Source organism: Myotis myotis, unplaced genomic scaffold (assembly GCF_014108235.1).
Source record: "Myotis myotis isolate mMyoMyo1 unplaced genomic scaffold, mMyoMyo1.p scaffold_m19_p_12, whole genome shotgun sequence".
Lineage (NCBI taxonomy): Eukaryota > Metazoa > Chordata > Mammalia > Chiroptera > Vespertilionidae > Myotis > Myotis myotis.
The window spans coordinates 25,485,753-25,501,658 of record NW_023416316.1 but is presented as its reverse complement, the minus strand read 5'-3'; the positions used below and the strand labels follow the sequence as shown (position 1 = coordinate 25,501,658).

General features: G+C 51.7%; 1 protein-coding gene across 13 annotated transcripts in view; it reads left to right on the top strand.

Moving 5' to 3' along the window:
* The first annotated feature begins 247 nt into the window (after window positions 1–247).
* Window positions 248–15,906, top strand: part of TMOD1 (tropomodulin 1) — a 91,485-nt gene continuing 75,826 nt past the window's right edge. For 5 of the 13 annotated variants that reach the window (XM_036330280.1, XM_036330276.1, XM_036330278.1 and 2 more), the window contains exons 1-2: window positions 11,291–11,412; window positions 12,766–12,954. In XM_036330280.1, the coding sequence (XP_036186173.1) occupies window positions 12,871–12,954 (84 nt within the window). In that variant the 5' untranslated portion in view covers window positions 11,291–11,412; window positions 12,766–12,870. Of the gene's footprint in view, window positions 301–8,886; window positions 9,032–11,290; window positions 11,468–12,629; window positions 12,720–12,765; window positions 12,955–13,576; window positions 13,593–13,853; window positions 13,910–15,906 lie in introns of those variants that run through there. The other 8 variants (XM_036330281.1, XM_036330284.1, XM_036330283.1 and 5 more) reach the window with 8 other exon arrangements.

The window sequence follows — 15,906 nt, the reverse complement described above, 5'->3', positions numbered from 1 at the left end:
CCTGCACCCGCGAGCCAAGCCTCCAAGCGGCGGCCCCCGCCAGCGCCGCCCGCGGGGGTGTCGCTCCCCGGGCCCGGCGCCCCCGAGTGGAGGGAGAGATAAGGAGGGAGAGGGCGGCGGCGGGGCGGGGCGCGGTGACTGCGCGGAGCCGGCCCGCCCCTGCTTCCACCCCCGAGCACAGCGCCCGCCCGCCCGCCCGCCCGCGGCCGCACCGGAGCTCGTCCACCCCGCGCTCCGCTCGCCCGCCGCCCGCCAGCCCGCCGCCCGCGCCCGCGCCCTCCCCCGCGGCTCTACGGCCCGGTAAGCCCCCCACCCGGCCAGGGTCCCCCTCGCGCCCGCGGGGCTCCCTGCCCCCCGCGCCGGGGCCCCAGCCATATCTGGGCAAAATATTCAGCTGTCGCCGCCGCCGCCAAGAGGGACTGAGCGTGGCTCCCTCTATAAATAGCTGCCGCCTCGGGTTGCCTCCGGGGCTGGGGAGCCCGGGGCCGGGGGGCCGGAGCCCGACGCCCCGGTCCGCTCCGCCGGCGCGGGTGGCCCCGCCCGGGCGCCCTCCTCCCTGCGCCGCGGCTCCGCGTCTGAACCGGGAGCGGAGAGCCGCGCCGGGCTCGGGGGCCTTCCCTGCTGGGCTCCAGGTGTCCGCGCCGATGTGCGCCCCCCCTCCAGCTCCCGATAGTTTGGGGTGCGAGAGGGGGCTTGGGCGGGCGTGGAATGCGGACTCGGGCTGCGCCTGTTTGTGGCAGGAAAAGTTTCCCCAACTGCGGGAGACGAAGAGGTTTAAAGCGCCACGATGCGCGCGCCTAGGTGGCCCGGGAAGGAGCCTGGAGGCAGGAGCGCCCTGGTTGTTGCCAACTCTTGGGCACCGTTGGCGAGCCCTCTCCGTTCTCGGGGACTCAGTTTCCCCATTTGCAGGGGCGGGGTTTGGTGAAGCGAGGAGCCTGGGCCGTGAGAGCAGCAGGACATGCTCTTGACCACGGCGCTCCCCCAACCTGTTCACCGGCTCCTGCCCGGGACGCTGGGGCACAGGGCGCAGGGGTTCGGAGACCGGGAATCTGGCGGTCGGATTCGGGGACCCTCGGGGTAGCTAGGCTGGGCCGTGCATCCGCCGGAGAAGGGCGCCCCGCGGTGATGACGGCATCGTGCGGGGTAACAGCCACCCCTTTCGCAAAGCAGCCTGTGACTCCAAGAGCTTCAGACCAAAGAACTGGGCAGGCCCTCGCCTCAGTTGCCGTGATTACGATTCGTCTCCAAGCGGGGCAGGCACCCCCCGCCCCGCCCCCCGCCCCCCCCTCCTTCTGCTGTTAGGACCCCGCTCTTGGCCTCTCAGACTTTTGGAGATGACCTGGCCCAAGCACGTCTGCACCCTAATCACAGAACTAGACCCTAGCCTAGTCCTGGGCCTCAGCGGGAGCACCCCAAAAATCCCCATCTAGATTCTCCCAGGGTGACAGCCATTTTGTTCGTGAAGGGCCCCAGAGCCCCCTGCTCAAGGTCACGCGCGCGGATGGGCCTGCCAGGAGGTTTGCGGTCCCCACCAGCCTTTCTCATTCCTTTCCTGACCCCTCTGCTGCTGAGGCAGGTGTTGGGGATCAGTGAGCACCCCACCAATGCCCCCTCTTCTTTGATCTGCTGCTGTCCAGGACTTTTCCTTGCTCAGGCCATAGCACCCTCATCCCGAAGTTTCATTTTTGTTCCTATTTTACTTTGTTGTATATTTTCTGTAGTGTCTCCTCAGAGCCTCACAGGTCCAATTAAGGGGAAATGGGGACAGGTAGTAAGGTTCTCATCGGTTCCGGCCACACAGCAAACAGGCAGGGAGTGAAGGCAAGGAGCGGAGGCTGCGCTTCAGTGTATTAATTCCCTTTAATGAGCCAGCCTTTCAAACCCGTGTTTCTCCCAGACTAAGTGGAAAGCCAGTGACCTCTAAAAATAGCCTCCGCCCACCTTATCAGGGTCTCACACCTTCTCCCTCTTCCAGGGCAGGGCTGCTTGCTACTGCTCAGCAAAAAACCCACAAAAACAAAAAACAAACAAAAACAGGGAGTAGGTGGTGGCAGCTCTGAGTCAGGAAAAGTGGACTTGCCTGGAGGTTAGGACACTGGCTCCAGCCCCAGCTCTGCCACTCACTCAGACTGACCATGAGCAATGAGGAGGTGGGCAAGATGGTCTCTAGTGGACTTGGAATCAAAGGGGCTTGGAGTTTCCTGGGAGACGTTTTAACAGGAGATGAGTGAAGTGCCAGGATGCATTCTGGGGGAACCCACTCTGTGAAGAGGAGGGAAAGCGTGGGAGAAAGTGGCTTCCCAAGAGCCAAGGTAGGAGAGGGGTTGGCAGTACCAGCTGCTGCACTAGGACAGTGGAGATGAGGACTGAGAAGAGGATTGAGAAGGGGCCACTGGCAGGGAGTCATGGGTGACTCTGGCCAAGGCATTGCAGGGGCTTAAAAAGTGGGATCTGCTACTGCCTTACAGGGGCTAATGAGCCTGCCTGTCCATCTGATCCTCAGTTTTCTCCTCTGTACAATGGGTTAATAATAGTACCCATTTCAGAGGGGTTGCTGTGGGAATAAAGGGTGATGATGCAGGGAAAGCCCTCAGCCCAGTGCTTGGCACCTGCAGTAATATTATGAGTGTTAGTGAGGGGAAGAGGCAGAAGCTAAGGGGAGCTGATGAGGTAGAGACAGCCTGCTACTCTTTCTAAAAGCTTGGGTGAGAAAGGAAGGGAGAGGGAAGGCACTAGGAGATGGAGACAGGGCACAGAGGAGAGGCAGGTGTTCCTGGGATGAGGGTGTGAGAAGAGACAGAAGGACCAGGAGAGAGGAAGAGGGGGAAAGAGAATCGAAGGGGGATGCACATGGGAGGACTGAGGACCTTCCTTAATCACCTGCTGAGTGTCACCGGCTCTAGAAGGAAGCTGAGCAAAGGAAGGGTCACATGAGGCCCATTTGTGTCTGGCTCCGATTCCCCTCTGAAGACTTCAGTGTCTGCAAAGGGGGGTGCTGAGGTCCGTGAAGGGTGGTTTGACTCTGCCCAGGGCCTCGTGACATTGGCTTGCTTATTTCTGAAATGACATCATCTATTGATGACTCCTGCTTAGCCCAGTCATAATGGCCTTTTCCAGTTAATGTTTTGATTTTTCGGTCTTACTAATGGACTGGCCAAGCTGCCAACATTTCTAAAGAGGCCAGTTCACTTTTTTGCTTAAAGCCAGAACACCAAATAGATCAATTATTTGGCTGCTGGGAGACATTACCAGTTTAAAGCCACAGGCCTGTTTCTACGGCACAGCAGGAATCAGATAGCCTGATTCAGGGGCCATGTCCTCTCTTTGTTTTGTTTGCAAAATCCACCTTTGGTAAATCATGACAGGACCTGACTCTTTTTGCTCTTATTGATAATGAAAGAAAGAGCTCCTTGCAGTCAACCTTGGTCATGTCTGGGAGGTTTTCTTTGATGTTAGGAGGTGCTAGGTTCATGTCTGATCCAAAAAACTAAACAAACGCAAGCATTTCTTTTATTTCCTCTTTTCTTACATCCTCTTGATTTTTCCTCAGAGAAAAACAGATTTGTGAAAGGGCTGGGCATTACTGTGCATGAGGAGAAACGTGAGGGAGGGAGGGGAAGCAAGCCGGTCCCTGTGTCCTGTCTCAGCTCTCCTTCTCAAGGTCCTTAGCCCGAGCCTCTTGTCACCCTGGAACTCCTAGGGTGGTGACCCAGGGCATTCCGGGGGGTGATTCTGGTGGATGATGAGCTGTGGCCACTGGGTGTTCGCTCTCCATGCCTGTGGGACCGGGAAAGCAGAAATGCCTCTTGGCCTCACTCAGCCTCCTTCATGGACTCATCTCTCCTGCCCGTTCTTAAATGTTGGTGCCACTCTCAGCCCTATTCTCTTTTCACTCCAGACCCTCCTAGAATCCCATTCTCGCTATGGCTCCAAGCTCCCCTATAAACTAACAACTCCCAAGTTCATGTTTCCAGGCAGGACTGCTCTCTGGTGACTCCTGCCAGTTGGACAAAGCCAATAAAACATCCCAAGGGCGCTTCACCACCAACAGGCCCAGGCTCGGGCTCATCATCACCCAGTCCTCCTCTGGTGTCCCTCCTCTTGGTCAACAGTAACGCCATTCACCCAGACGCCAGCCAGAAACCACCTTTCCCTTTGCCACCCCATTCCTTTGGTCAAAATCCTGCCAATTCTACCTTCCTCAATATCCCTCCTATTCATTTCCATACCCCCATCACCACTCCCATCCATTACTTTACCATCTCTCTCCCAAATCATTGTCAGAGACTCTGTAAAGTTTTTCCACCTCAAGTCTTTTCTTCTATGCTGCTGTGAAAAGATCTTCGTGAAATGTAGCTATGACTGTGTTGTTCCCTTCCCTTTGGGGGCTCCCCATTTCCTACCAGGTCCCTTAGCATTGAACAGCAGGATCATCTAAGACCTGGCCCCAAACCTCTTCTCCAAATTCATCTCTTGGCACTGCCATAAATTCTTTTCATGGTGCAAGCATACACCCCTTCATACCTCGCTGCCTTTGTCTCTGCTGCTCCTTCTGCCTGGAAAGCTGGTCTCTCCCTTCTGAACATGGTGAACTTGTAATTAGCCTTGAAAGCCAAGCTCCTATTGCCTCATCTGTGCTCCCACGGCCCCCTGAATGGACCTCAGAGAATCCGCATACTGTGCTGTAAGTGGAATCATCCACCTACATCCTTATCTTTGACTAGACCAGTGGTTCTCAACCTGTGGGTCGCGACCCCTTTGGGGGGTCGAACGACCCTTTCACAGGGGTCGCCTAAGACCATCAGAAAACATATATAATTATATATTGTTTTTGTGATTAATCACTATGCTTTAATTATGTTCCATTTGTAACAATGAAAATACACCCTGCATATCAGATATTTACATTACGATTCATAACAGTAGCAAAATTACAGTTATGAAGTAGCAATGAAAATAATGGTTGGGGGTCACCACAACATGAGGAACTGTATTAAAGGGTCGCGGCATTAGGAAGGTGAGAACTACTGGACTAGACTAATAGTTCCTTGAGGATAGAGTTTATGGCTCATTTATTTCTGTTTAGAGCTCTTTATGGTTTTTGTTCTTTCCTTTCTTTTTCCCCTTCCCTCCAATCCTTACCAGAGGATATGTTTAGAGAGAGGAAGAGAAACAGCGATATGAGAGAGAAACATTGATCTGTTGCTTCCCATATGCATCCCTAACAGGGATTGAACCCACAACCTAGGCATGTGCCTTGACCAGGAATTAAACCCACAAGGTTAATCAAAATTAACCTTTTGATGTATGGGACAATGCTCCAACCAACTGAGCCACCCAGCCAGCGTGCATTTTATACTTTAATAAATGACTGACCACGAATGAATGAATGAATGAATGAATGAATGAATGAAAGAGTAAGCATAGGAAAGCCCTGTGATAACTATGACAGTCACACACCATCAACCAGCTTCTACACGTGTTCTCCCATCCCACCAAACCCTCAAGCCCATGAGGGCAGAAACCACACCTATTCTGGTCCCTCGCTGACTCTGCAGCCCCTGTCAACCTCATCACATAAGTAGAACAAATCCACTGTCTCATTTGAAACTCGGTAATACTGTAAGGAGGAAGGACGGGTCTTATTACTCCATTTTTGTAGACAGGACAGTGAACCCCAGTAAGAATTGCTCCAGTTCATCCTGTTGAGTGTATATTCCAGAAGAAACAAACTGTTCTCCAGGATTTGGTAAACTTGAGAAATGAGAGCCCTGGTGTTCCATACCAGTGCTTCTCTAGTGCTTGAGTCACTCAGAATCTTGTTAAAAATGCAGATTCTGGCTCAGTAGGCTTGGGAGGGACCCGAGATTCTGAATTTCTAATAAACTCCTTGTTTCTAATGAGCTCTCATAAGCTTATTCAGTAATAAGCTTAACAATTCCTAATAAGCTTTAATAAACAGCTAATAATATGATGCTCACCCTGCATACACATTCATACTTTGAGCACCAAAATGAGCGCCAGCTATCCCAAAGTTTTCCCTTGGCTGCTGCATTTAGATAGTGTTCTTATTAAAGTCTATAAATGAATTCCGCTAAGCCCTGACTCAAAATCAAAGTTTCTTTCTGTTCTTTGTTTTGTTTTTCTTTGTTTGTTTTAAATGTAGCACATGCGGGCACTCAGAACATGATGGGGCACATGGGGAGGTGCATGGAACAGGTGCAGCCCATGCCCCTCGCCCCCACCTGTGGTCAGACATGTGATGGAACGCTAGGATGGGGCACGCGATTGGTGGGCGGGGCATGCAGTGGGGCACGTGCCAATTCATCTTGCCTCCCTTTGTTCAGTGAGTACACTGGTGGGATAAATTCTTAGAAGTGGAATTGCTGAGTCAGGGGTGGGTGCATTTTGATAGATATGGCTTACCTTGTCTTGACAGAGGGTGGTGCACCAATGTAGATCCCTTCTGTGTGAGCACGCTGGTCTCCTCCACATGTTGGGAACACTGGAAGGCCTAGGACTTTTCTCTTTGTCAATCCCGTAGAGGAGCACTGATCTCATTTCTCAATTGACTTCTCTATAGTTACAAGTGGGCTTCGAATCTGTTGATAGGATTATTAGCCATTTGTATTCTTATGTGAATTGCCTGTTCCTTTCCTCTTCCTAAATTTCTGCTGGGCTGTTTTCTTTCTTTCTTTCTTTCTTTCTTTCTTTCTTTCTTTCTTTCTTTCTTTCTTTCTTTCTGTCTATCATCTATCTATATCTTTGTCTATTAAACAAATTAACCCTTTGTTCAATGTGCAGCAAATATTTTTTCCCCGATTTGCTATTTGCCTTTTGGCATTGTTAGTGCTAATTTCCACATGGGTTTTTTAGAAAATATAAGACCACTCTTCATAAATGTATGAGGCAAGGTGATAAAGTTTGTGCTTGTAAAATGGACAAGAACAGGGGTGAGCTCCACAAGTTTTTCTACCAGCCAGTTTTTATCTGCCAGTGGTTTTGACTTATGACTGTCAAAACGAATTATCCTGCTAGGCATTCATTCATTTATGCAACTAACTGCCTTCAGCCCCTGAGAGGTGCAGGGCTTTGTGTTGGGCCAGGGGAGACAGAGATACTTGCCCTCAACTAGCTTTCAGTCTTGGGTGGGGGTTTTAATGAGAGGATACCTCTGATGGCAGAACTCTGACGGCCTCTCCCATTTGTATTAAGACATTTGGTTGCTAGATGCCTTTTAAGCTGGTGTGGAGAGAGATGACACAGGAGACAGAGGTTGATGGGAGGGCACAGTGGTCGAGGGCACTAGTGGGCTTTGAACTAGGGCTTCCCTAGTTCGGGAAGTTGAAGAGATGAGGGGAGAAGAAGCCAGAAAATGGAGAGTGACATGGTTCGCAGGGCAGGTGGGCAGGGCAGTGGGGCAGAGAGATGATCTCAAAGTCCTTTCCTGGAGCCCTGTTACTTACAGTGACTGATGCAGTGACTCAGGCACCATGATGACCTCAAGAGATGCAGAATAAACACACACTGGGCCTTTCTGACTCCACTCACTGGACATCGTTGACGGACCTGTGGACCTTCGAGGCTCAGTGTGCCCCGGGAGGGAGCTCGTAGCAACTGCAGAGAGAGATGGAGTCACCGTGTTCAGCTTCTCTGGTTTTTCAGAAGGTGCTTTCCCATGTGACTAAGAGAATGAGATCAGCCAGGGAAAATAAGTGCACATGGGCCTGAGAACAGTCTTTTAAAGACCGCTGGTCTCTGAGTCCCCATTCTGTCCGCTCAGTGGCCCCAAACATGTTTTTCATAATAGAAGCAGGTCTTGAAGGGCCTTAAATCTCAACTTGTCAACTCCCAGTGGCCACATACCCGCTGTACTTTTCCAGTTATGTATGTTCAAAAACAAAGCTAATCTACGGTTTTAAAAGTCAGAATAGTAGTTACCATTTAGGGAGATGGGGTGGGAAGGGGGAGTGAGAAAGCTAGAAATGTCCTATATCTTCATCTGCGTGTTTACATAGGTGTGTGCCTATGGGAAAATTCAGGCAGCTGTCCCCTTAAGGTTTGCACACTTGGCTGTATACTGTGGCTGTGTACTGTATAACCAATTCCTTATTTAAACGCACACACACACACACACACACACACACACACACACACACACAAACAGCTCTCCAATCAAAAGTAGGAGCCCAGAGCTGAGCTCCAGCATGAAGTCCAGCAAGACCATCATCAGCCCTGCTGTGGCCACTGTACTTTCATTCATGCAGCAGAGATAGCAGCCTGACTCTTGGGACCAAGGCCTCACACTGTTGACTTACATTTGGGGGGACAGTCACTTGAGAACCCCCAGATCTTTCCATGGCTGTTCAGCCCATCTAGGGCTGGCTTGTTGGGCTGGTGCTTGTTGGGACTGAGGCAGGGGCATAAAAACCAGCAAGCTGAACCGCATCATCCTTCATCTCATTTCCCCTTCATAGCACCCTTGAGAGGTACCTGTTGTGCCCTCGCTTTACGAACAAATCCCTGAGACAATGAGTGACGTGCCCAAGGCTGCCAAGCCAGTAAGAGCCAGAGCGGGGTGTTAGCCCAGGTCTGCAGGACCCGAGTGCGAGCTTTCACCTTTTACCAGGCTGACCCGGCAGGAGGCTCATTGGTAAAGTGGAGCTAATGACCCTGTGAGGGTAGTGGATGAAGAGATGATGCGTTTGACATTACCCCAGGGATCCTTAACTGTAAGCTTCCGAAGGGCTGGGGACTCCCTTATTAATTTCTGTTTCTCCCACAAAAGCCCACACTGCACAAAGTAGGTCTTCAATAAACACTCAATTAGGTTGTGGGAACTGAGATCCAGAGAGGTACAGCAACTTGCTTCAGGTCACACAGCAAGTCCTCAACCAAAGTCAGGACTTGTAACCAGTCCACTCCCACCTGAGCTCCTTCTGCCACTGTACATGGCCCCAGCTGCCTATAGATCCAGGGGACAGGGATCCCAGGATCTGGAAGAAAACAGGGAGGAGGAGAACCATGTCAGGTAAGAAAAGGCTGAGCCTGGCCCTGGGGCCTTCGAGGCACGTCTCCTGGGAAGAGGGCTGTAGGCTGTGCGGCTGCACAGAGCCCTTTTCCCGCTTAACCCGTGCTTGGTTAAACGCGCTGCAGATGCTTTCTTGAAATTCTTCATTTTATCTCTGGGTTTCTATTTTTAAATGAGGCCCCACTGACAAAGGCGTATGCACCAGTGCTCGGAGCCTTGGCTCACAGGAGGACCCACCTCCTGCTGCCTCTGTGCTTCCTGGCGATGTTTCTTAGACTCCAGCTGCCTCACCTCCCGTCACCCCCAGGCCCCACTAGCCTCTCTTCCCCACACCCAATCAGCTTCCATTTGGGGTTCTCTGCACACACACCCCCCCCACCCCCGCTCCCCGTTGTTGCATTAAGCTGGCAACTCTGGGGGCAAGCCTCTTATCTCTACCCCTGACCCAGGCACTTAGGCTCATGTGTTGGGGCAGCGGCCTATGGGAAGGAAGGGGAGATGCCTGGCTCAGCTGGCAGCCACTGGACTTGGTGTGAATTGCTCTGGGCACCTGTGTAGACAGTGACATTAAATGGTACATTTTAAAAACGCCGTGATCGATCGAGAGAGAGAGACCAGGAGAGAAAGGAAAAACTTCATGTCTCAGTACCTTTGATAGCACTTTCCCCCCATTTTTGAACAAAGGACCCCACAGCCTCATTTTGCACTGGTCCTGGCCAGTTCCATGGGCAGCCGTGCTTGAGAGAATCAGCAGGGCAGGGGGAGTGGCTCAGGCCTCACGCAGGGTGCCCCGGGGAAGCAGGAGGCAGGGGGTTGGGACCTAGGGGGCTGGGAGAGCTCAGCCCTCAGTCCGGCTGTCTCCCTTTCCCTGTCTGTCCGGATGGCCTCATGGTGACAACACACCCAGGTTACAGGGCACGTGAACCTGCAGGCCTGAAAGTGGTGGTTGTTTCATAAGCTGCAAGGGTCTCTGCGCAGCGGAGTGATTGTTGGTATAATTACTGCATCGCATTTTAAGTGTTTTAAAATGTAACCATTGAGGAAGCTCCCCAAAAGCTTCCATTACCTGCTATCTACCCCTTTCACACCTACCCACCCCCACCATCTCTGGTCGAGGCCAATTTACTATCTTCCCTGCGGATCGCTGGCCTGGGTAGAACATGCTTGTCCACCCTGCTCCTGGGGGACTGTCCCCAGAACTCTGTTCCTGACTGATCTGCAGTCCTGGTGCCTTGACTGGGAGCCAGGCCAGGGCTGTGCACAGAGGTGGGGAGCAGGTCAGAGGTGGTTGCTGCCCTTGCCCGCCCCGCCTGGGGGCTGAGAGGTGTGGGAGCCACAGTCTCCTCTGTAAGATGGGGAAGCACTGCTTTCAAAGAGCTGCACCGGAGGGTGTGGGGAGAGGCCACGTGCACCAATAAGGAGGCTGGGGGTGCTGTGTGAAATTCCAGGGTACTCAGGGATGGCTTCAAGCCCCAGGCTGGGGAGTGTGATGTCTGACATAATGGGGGCTGTTGAAGTTGGCTTTCCGCTTGGGAGCAGCATCAGAACTGATTTTCACGAAGATCATCTGGACAGGAAGGTAGGAGAATGGAGGCAGGGAGACCCTTTGGGAAGCTGTTGTAATAACATAGATTTAAAAAGGCAAGCCCCATGAGCTGGGGAGGAGGGACAGACACAAAGGCTGTTAGAGAGGTAGGATTCTAGTCCAAAAAGACAAGTAATGTATGATTCCACTCAGGTGAGGCACTTAGAGTAGTCAGAAAGCAGAGTGGTGGTTTCAGGGGGCTGGGAGTGGGGGTGGAGGAGGATGAGGAGTTGGTGCTTAATGGGGACAGAGTTTCAGTTGGGGAGATGACTGGTGGTGATGGTTGCACAACAATATGAATGCTACAGAAATTTACACTTAAAATGATTAAAATTTTATGTTACATATGTTTTAGCACAATTTAAATAAAACTATAACATTCAAAAAAGATAAAGAGATAGAGAGGAAAAAGAGAGAGGGGATTGACAGGTGTGGGGACCTACGAGAGCTCAGGAGTGGGAAGGGGGGAGTTCAGGCTGACCCCAGGTGTCTGGCCTGGGTGACTGATGGACGGCAGAGGGGCCATCACCCAGGTGAGGAGATGGTGGTGGAGGAGAGGTGGGCCATGCTCAGGGGCAGGCACGTGAAGCCTGAGGGACGCCAGGAGACATGCCCAGCAGGGAGCCTGAGCTGGAGAGAGACCATCTGAGTCATCAGCTTATCTCTGGTAACAGACCTCACATGGGAGATAAGAACCCCAGGGGAGTGCGAGAAGTGAGAAGAGGGAAGAGCCCAGGGGAACAGCTGGGCAAGAAGAATCCATCATCAAGGAGACTGAGAAGGAGGGAAGCAGAGGGTGAGAGTCTGAGCTCTCCTCTTGTTTGGCTGTAGGAGCAGGGACTCACTCAAAGGTACCTGAGTGCTTTGACGGGGACCTCCTAAGGACTGTGGGAGGACAGGGGCCTCAGGAATCCAACATGAGCCATAGCAATGCAGGCCTGAGGGAGCAGGGACTGAGCACGTCTGGGGACACCATGTTCTCCATCTCTCTCTCAGCCCATGAATTCACACATCCCCCATGAAGACTCTCACTCCCCACGCGTCTCTTACCTCATGGCCTCAGCTCTCACACATTCACCTCTCTTCACTCCCAGCTTCCCCTACCACCTGCCTTATCCCCTCTTTATGTCCCAGTTCAGTGCTGTTATGGGTTGAATTATCTCCCTCCAAAAGTTCTACCTATAAATGTGACCTTATTTGGGAATAGGGTCTTTGTAGATGATCAAGTTCAGATAAGGTCGTGAGGAAAGGCCTTAGTCTAATTCGACTGGTGTCTTTATATAAAGGGGACATTTGGACACAGACACGTACAGAACTGGGAGCCGGCCAGCTCAAGCCTCGGAAAGCCTGAGGCTCCCAGGGCAGGGGGAGAGGCATGGAACACATTCGCCCTTTGAGCTCTCAGAAGGAACCAGCCCTGCCAACGCCTAGATTTTGGACTTCTAGCCTCCAGGACGGAGAGACATAACTTGCTGCTGTTTAAGCCATCTGGTTTGTGGTCTCCGTTAGGGCAGCCCCGGGAAATGAACACAAATGCCGAAGAGGAAAGGAGCTCGTATTCAGCCAACTCATCCTTTTTCTTGTCCCGGCCACCTCCAGGTCATTGACTTGAATCAGGCACCTGTTCCGTCCAATCTGCTGGGGGTGGGGGTGATGATATAAAGCATGGTTGCCCCTCATAGGTGCCCCTTGAAGGAGGGCTTGGGAGAGACAGCTCCTTCCAAAGGAATAGGGACTCTCAGGCCCGCGTGTGTCCCGGAAGAGAGAGGCACAGCCTTCAGTGGTGAGGGCGCAGGGCATTACCCTTTAGCCAAAGTGTCTTCCAGCTCTGGCCGGTGTGGTTTGGTTGGTTGGAGCTTCAGTCCATACACTGAAAGGTTGCAGGTTCGATTCCTGGTCAGGGCACATGCGCAGGCTGTGGGGTGGATCCCCGATTGGCAACTGATCAATATCTCTCTTTCACATAATTGTTTCTCTCTCCCTCATCGCTCACTCTCCTTCCCTCTCTCTCAATAAAAGCAATAGAAACACATCCTTGAGTGAGGATTAAACAACAACAAAGTGAATTCCAAAATAGAAGAGCCAGAGACAGGAGGAGATGGGGTATGAAATAACTTTGTTAATCACTCTTTCTTCGCCCACTATTCAGATGTTCTCTGTGGCTAAATAAGAAGATGCGATAAGTGGAAAATATTCATTTGAACTTGTGACTCAGCTCCTCCTGACCTCAGGGAAGTGTATGCCGTAAATCAAGATGCTACTCCAGCGCCTCCCCCAAGTGTTCCCACAGGGGCGGAGGCCGGAGGAGCCATTAGCGGGAGTGACAGGGCCCACTTCGGTGAGAGATTTAAAGGCTTATTTGGTTCTCCAGGAGCGTCCCGTCTCCGACCTCTCCTTTCTGAAGCCGCTGATGGATGGCCTCAGCCCTTGACCCGCTGGTTTTTACTGTCCATCCCTCCCAGCTTTATTTCCTGGCACAGCTTGTACATTGTTTTTTTTTTTTTTTTTTTTTTCATATTTAGCAGCAGCAGCTTAAGGCTGCTGAGAAGCAGGGTGGCCAGATGCACTCAGTGTGATATACACACCAGCTTTGAGAGACTTCGGTTTTTAAATGGGTGTTACATTTATGGAGCTGCCCCTTACTTCTCTCACCAGCTCTTACTGGGACCGGGACCGGGACCGGTTTAGGAAGCAGGCAGTGGGCACTGTTCTGCTTCGGGCGGGCCATGCAGGGGCCCTGGCAGCTTCATCGCCCTCCTCCTCTCTCTTCCTCCCGCTCCCTCCCCCTCTCGGGCTCCCAGCCCTCCAAGACCTGGTCACATCTTTCCGTTTTAAAGGTGGGAAAAGAGAGGATCCAAGAAGAGAAGGGACTTGCCCAAAGTTCCAAGGACACTTTTGAGACCAAAACCCAAATGGGCTCGTTCCCTACTAGTACGTTCACCAGGCACAGGGCCGGACACCGGGATGTGAGGACCAGTAAGACACAGGGCTGCCTGAGGGAAGCTACCCTCTGGTGATGTGTGTGGGGAGCAGGGTTGGGGCGGCGGTGACTCCAGCAGCAGCCTCATGATAAGGGCTCCCAGTTATGAGCCTGGTTGCCCGTGCACCAGCCCCGGCTTTATGCCTTACTTGCTTGTTGCCAGTTACTCCTCACAACACCCTAGCGGGGAGTACTCTTACCCTCCCACTATATAGATAAAGAAACCCAGTCCAGTGATTCCCAACTTTTTATTTTAGCAGCTGAATCCTTTCTTCGAGGGAACTCTTACATGAAACCCCAATAAACCGATCAGGTAAAATCAGGGGTGAGCCCCCTCGACTGGCCTCTCATCTTAACCCCCAGGAGGGCCCCGAGATCTCCCCTGTGATCCAGGTCTTGGATGCCTTCGAGCGGGATGGGTTACAAGCAGAATTTCCCAGGCCACTGATGCTCACTTTACAGATGCGCAAACGGAGGCCGGGAGGAGAGGAGCCCCCCCCCCCCCCCCCCCGGAGCCCGGAGGGCACCCCGAGGAGTTACCACAACTCTCACTCCAACCAAAGTCTTCGGAATCTCAGGCCTGTGTCCATCCATGACAGCTCTTTTATTAGGAGACAGAGGCCTTTTATTAACAGCTGTAACGTACCATCTCTTCCAAGCCGTGTTTTAAGGCCCAGCTTGCAGTGGGCTCTAGTAGAACGGGATTTTCACCCCCTTCCCAGCCCCTCCCTTCCCCACCTCCAGTTCCCCGTCATCGACCACAGGAGGAGAGTCTCGCTCTAGAGAAACCATGCCTGGGAGCCGAGTGGATGAGTGTGGCTTGAAGCTCACAGCTTCGAAGTTTACCTTAGGAGTTCTCCGTGCCTCTCAGCTTATTTAACGTAGTGCCGCGTCGCTCTGTAATATTCACAGGACACTTGACAATAGAAAGAGCCTTTTAAAGTCCTCTGAAATAGGATTTTTTAATTCAACAGCACCGTTGAGTGTGTAAGTGGATGGTTATCTTTCTTGTGTGTGCTAAGAGCGAGACTTGATCCTCAGGAAATTTAATGACGGCAGCCTCAGGATGGCCTCCCTGGCGGTCCCACCTCCTTCTCTCCTTGGGCTCCCTCCCGGTTCCTTTCTTCCAAGCTGGCTTTGATATAGATTCCTTTCTCCCCTGTTCCTTCTTCCTGGTTCAGCTCTCTTCAGTGTCTGTCCATGACTTTTTTAAGGATTTTCATGCAAATTATCTAGAAAATGAATCAGCTGGCAAAGATAACAAACAAGCCAGCTCCTGGGCCAGCCTTCCCTAGCTGGTCCTGTTCCTATGTCCCTTCTTGCGTGAGTCCGAGTAGCTCCTCTCTCTGACCCAGCGGTGAGTCTAAGGCTGTTTTCCCAACTTCATTTCACGAGAGTCCAACTCCAGGAGCCGTTTTCCAGAGACATGTTTTCATGGTCAAAAGGACGGGAAGTTCTGCTTGTAACCCAGCCCTCTTGGAGACATTCAGTGTGTGGAACATACCAGAATTTTTTAGAAGTCCTGCAGCCCAGAGTCCTGTGGAACTTCATTAACCCAAACCTGTTTGAGCACCAAAAACATGTTTTGCAACCCACTTAAGAGACACTCGTTCAGAGGTAGCTCTATGAGTTGGTTCTGGAAGATTCTAAGCCCTTGACTGGGGTTGTTCTTGGCCCCGGGATGGAGACCTCTCCTGGCTCCACTTAGGAAAAGCCAAATTAGGTTATTCTCTGAGAGCCTTCAGGAAGGATTTTTCATTTTACCAGAACATTGTCAGCTGCTTCTGCTTTCTTTGGAAGTAAATAGAAATGAATGAGGGGAGGTGGGGGTACTTATGGCCTTAACATTGCATTCTTGGGGTCTGGTCAGAGGAAGACAACAGGCCAAGCGAGCCATTCTTAGAGAAAAGGATGCCCTGGGGTTTTCTGTATTTGGGAAGCTAGATCTTTTTTATCAAGCCAGCTGTCACACACTGGGATTTCTTCTACAAATATGCCCACACATGCACAAGCCCACATTAATAACACGTATCTCTGCCTTCTGAAATGGAGACATTTCTGTTAGCTTAGTGGACTTCAGTTTCAGTTTATTTTAACTATTTTCATGATTTTTAATTAACAGTTAATACCACCTTTTTGACTGATTAGTTGGTTGTCTCTCCCTCGTTTTGTTTCTCTCTACTCTGGAGAATTCCATCAGTCATTTCACAGATGAGCCGTGGGTTTTGTTTGTTTGCATGGGGTGGGGGCATCTAAAAACACAAACTGCTGTGAGGAAGGTGATACTGACTGTATGTTTGCTAGGGCTGC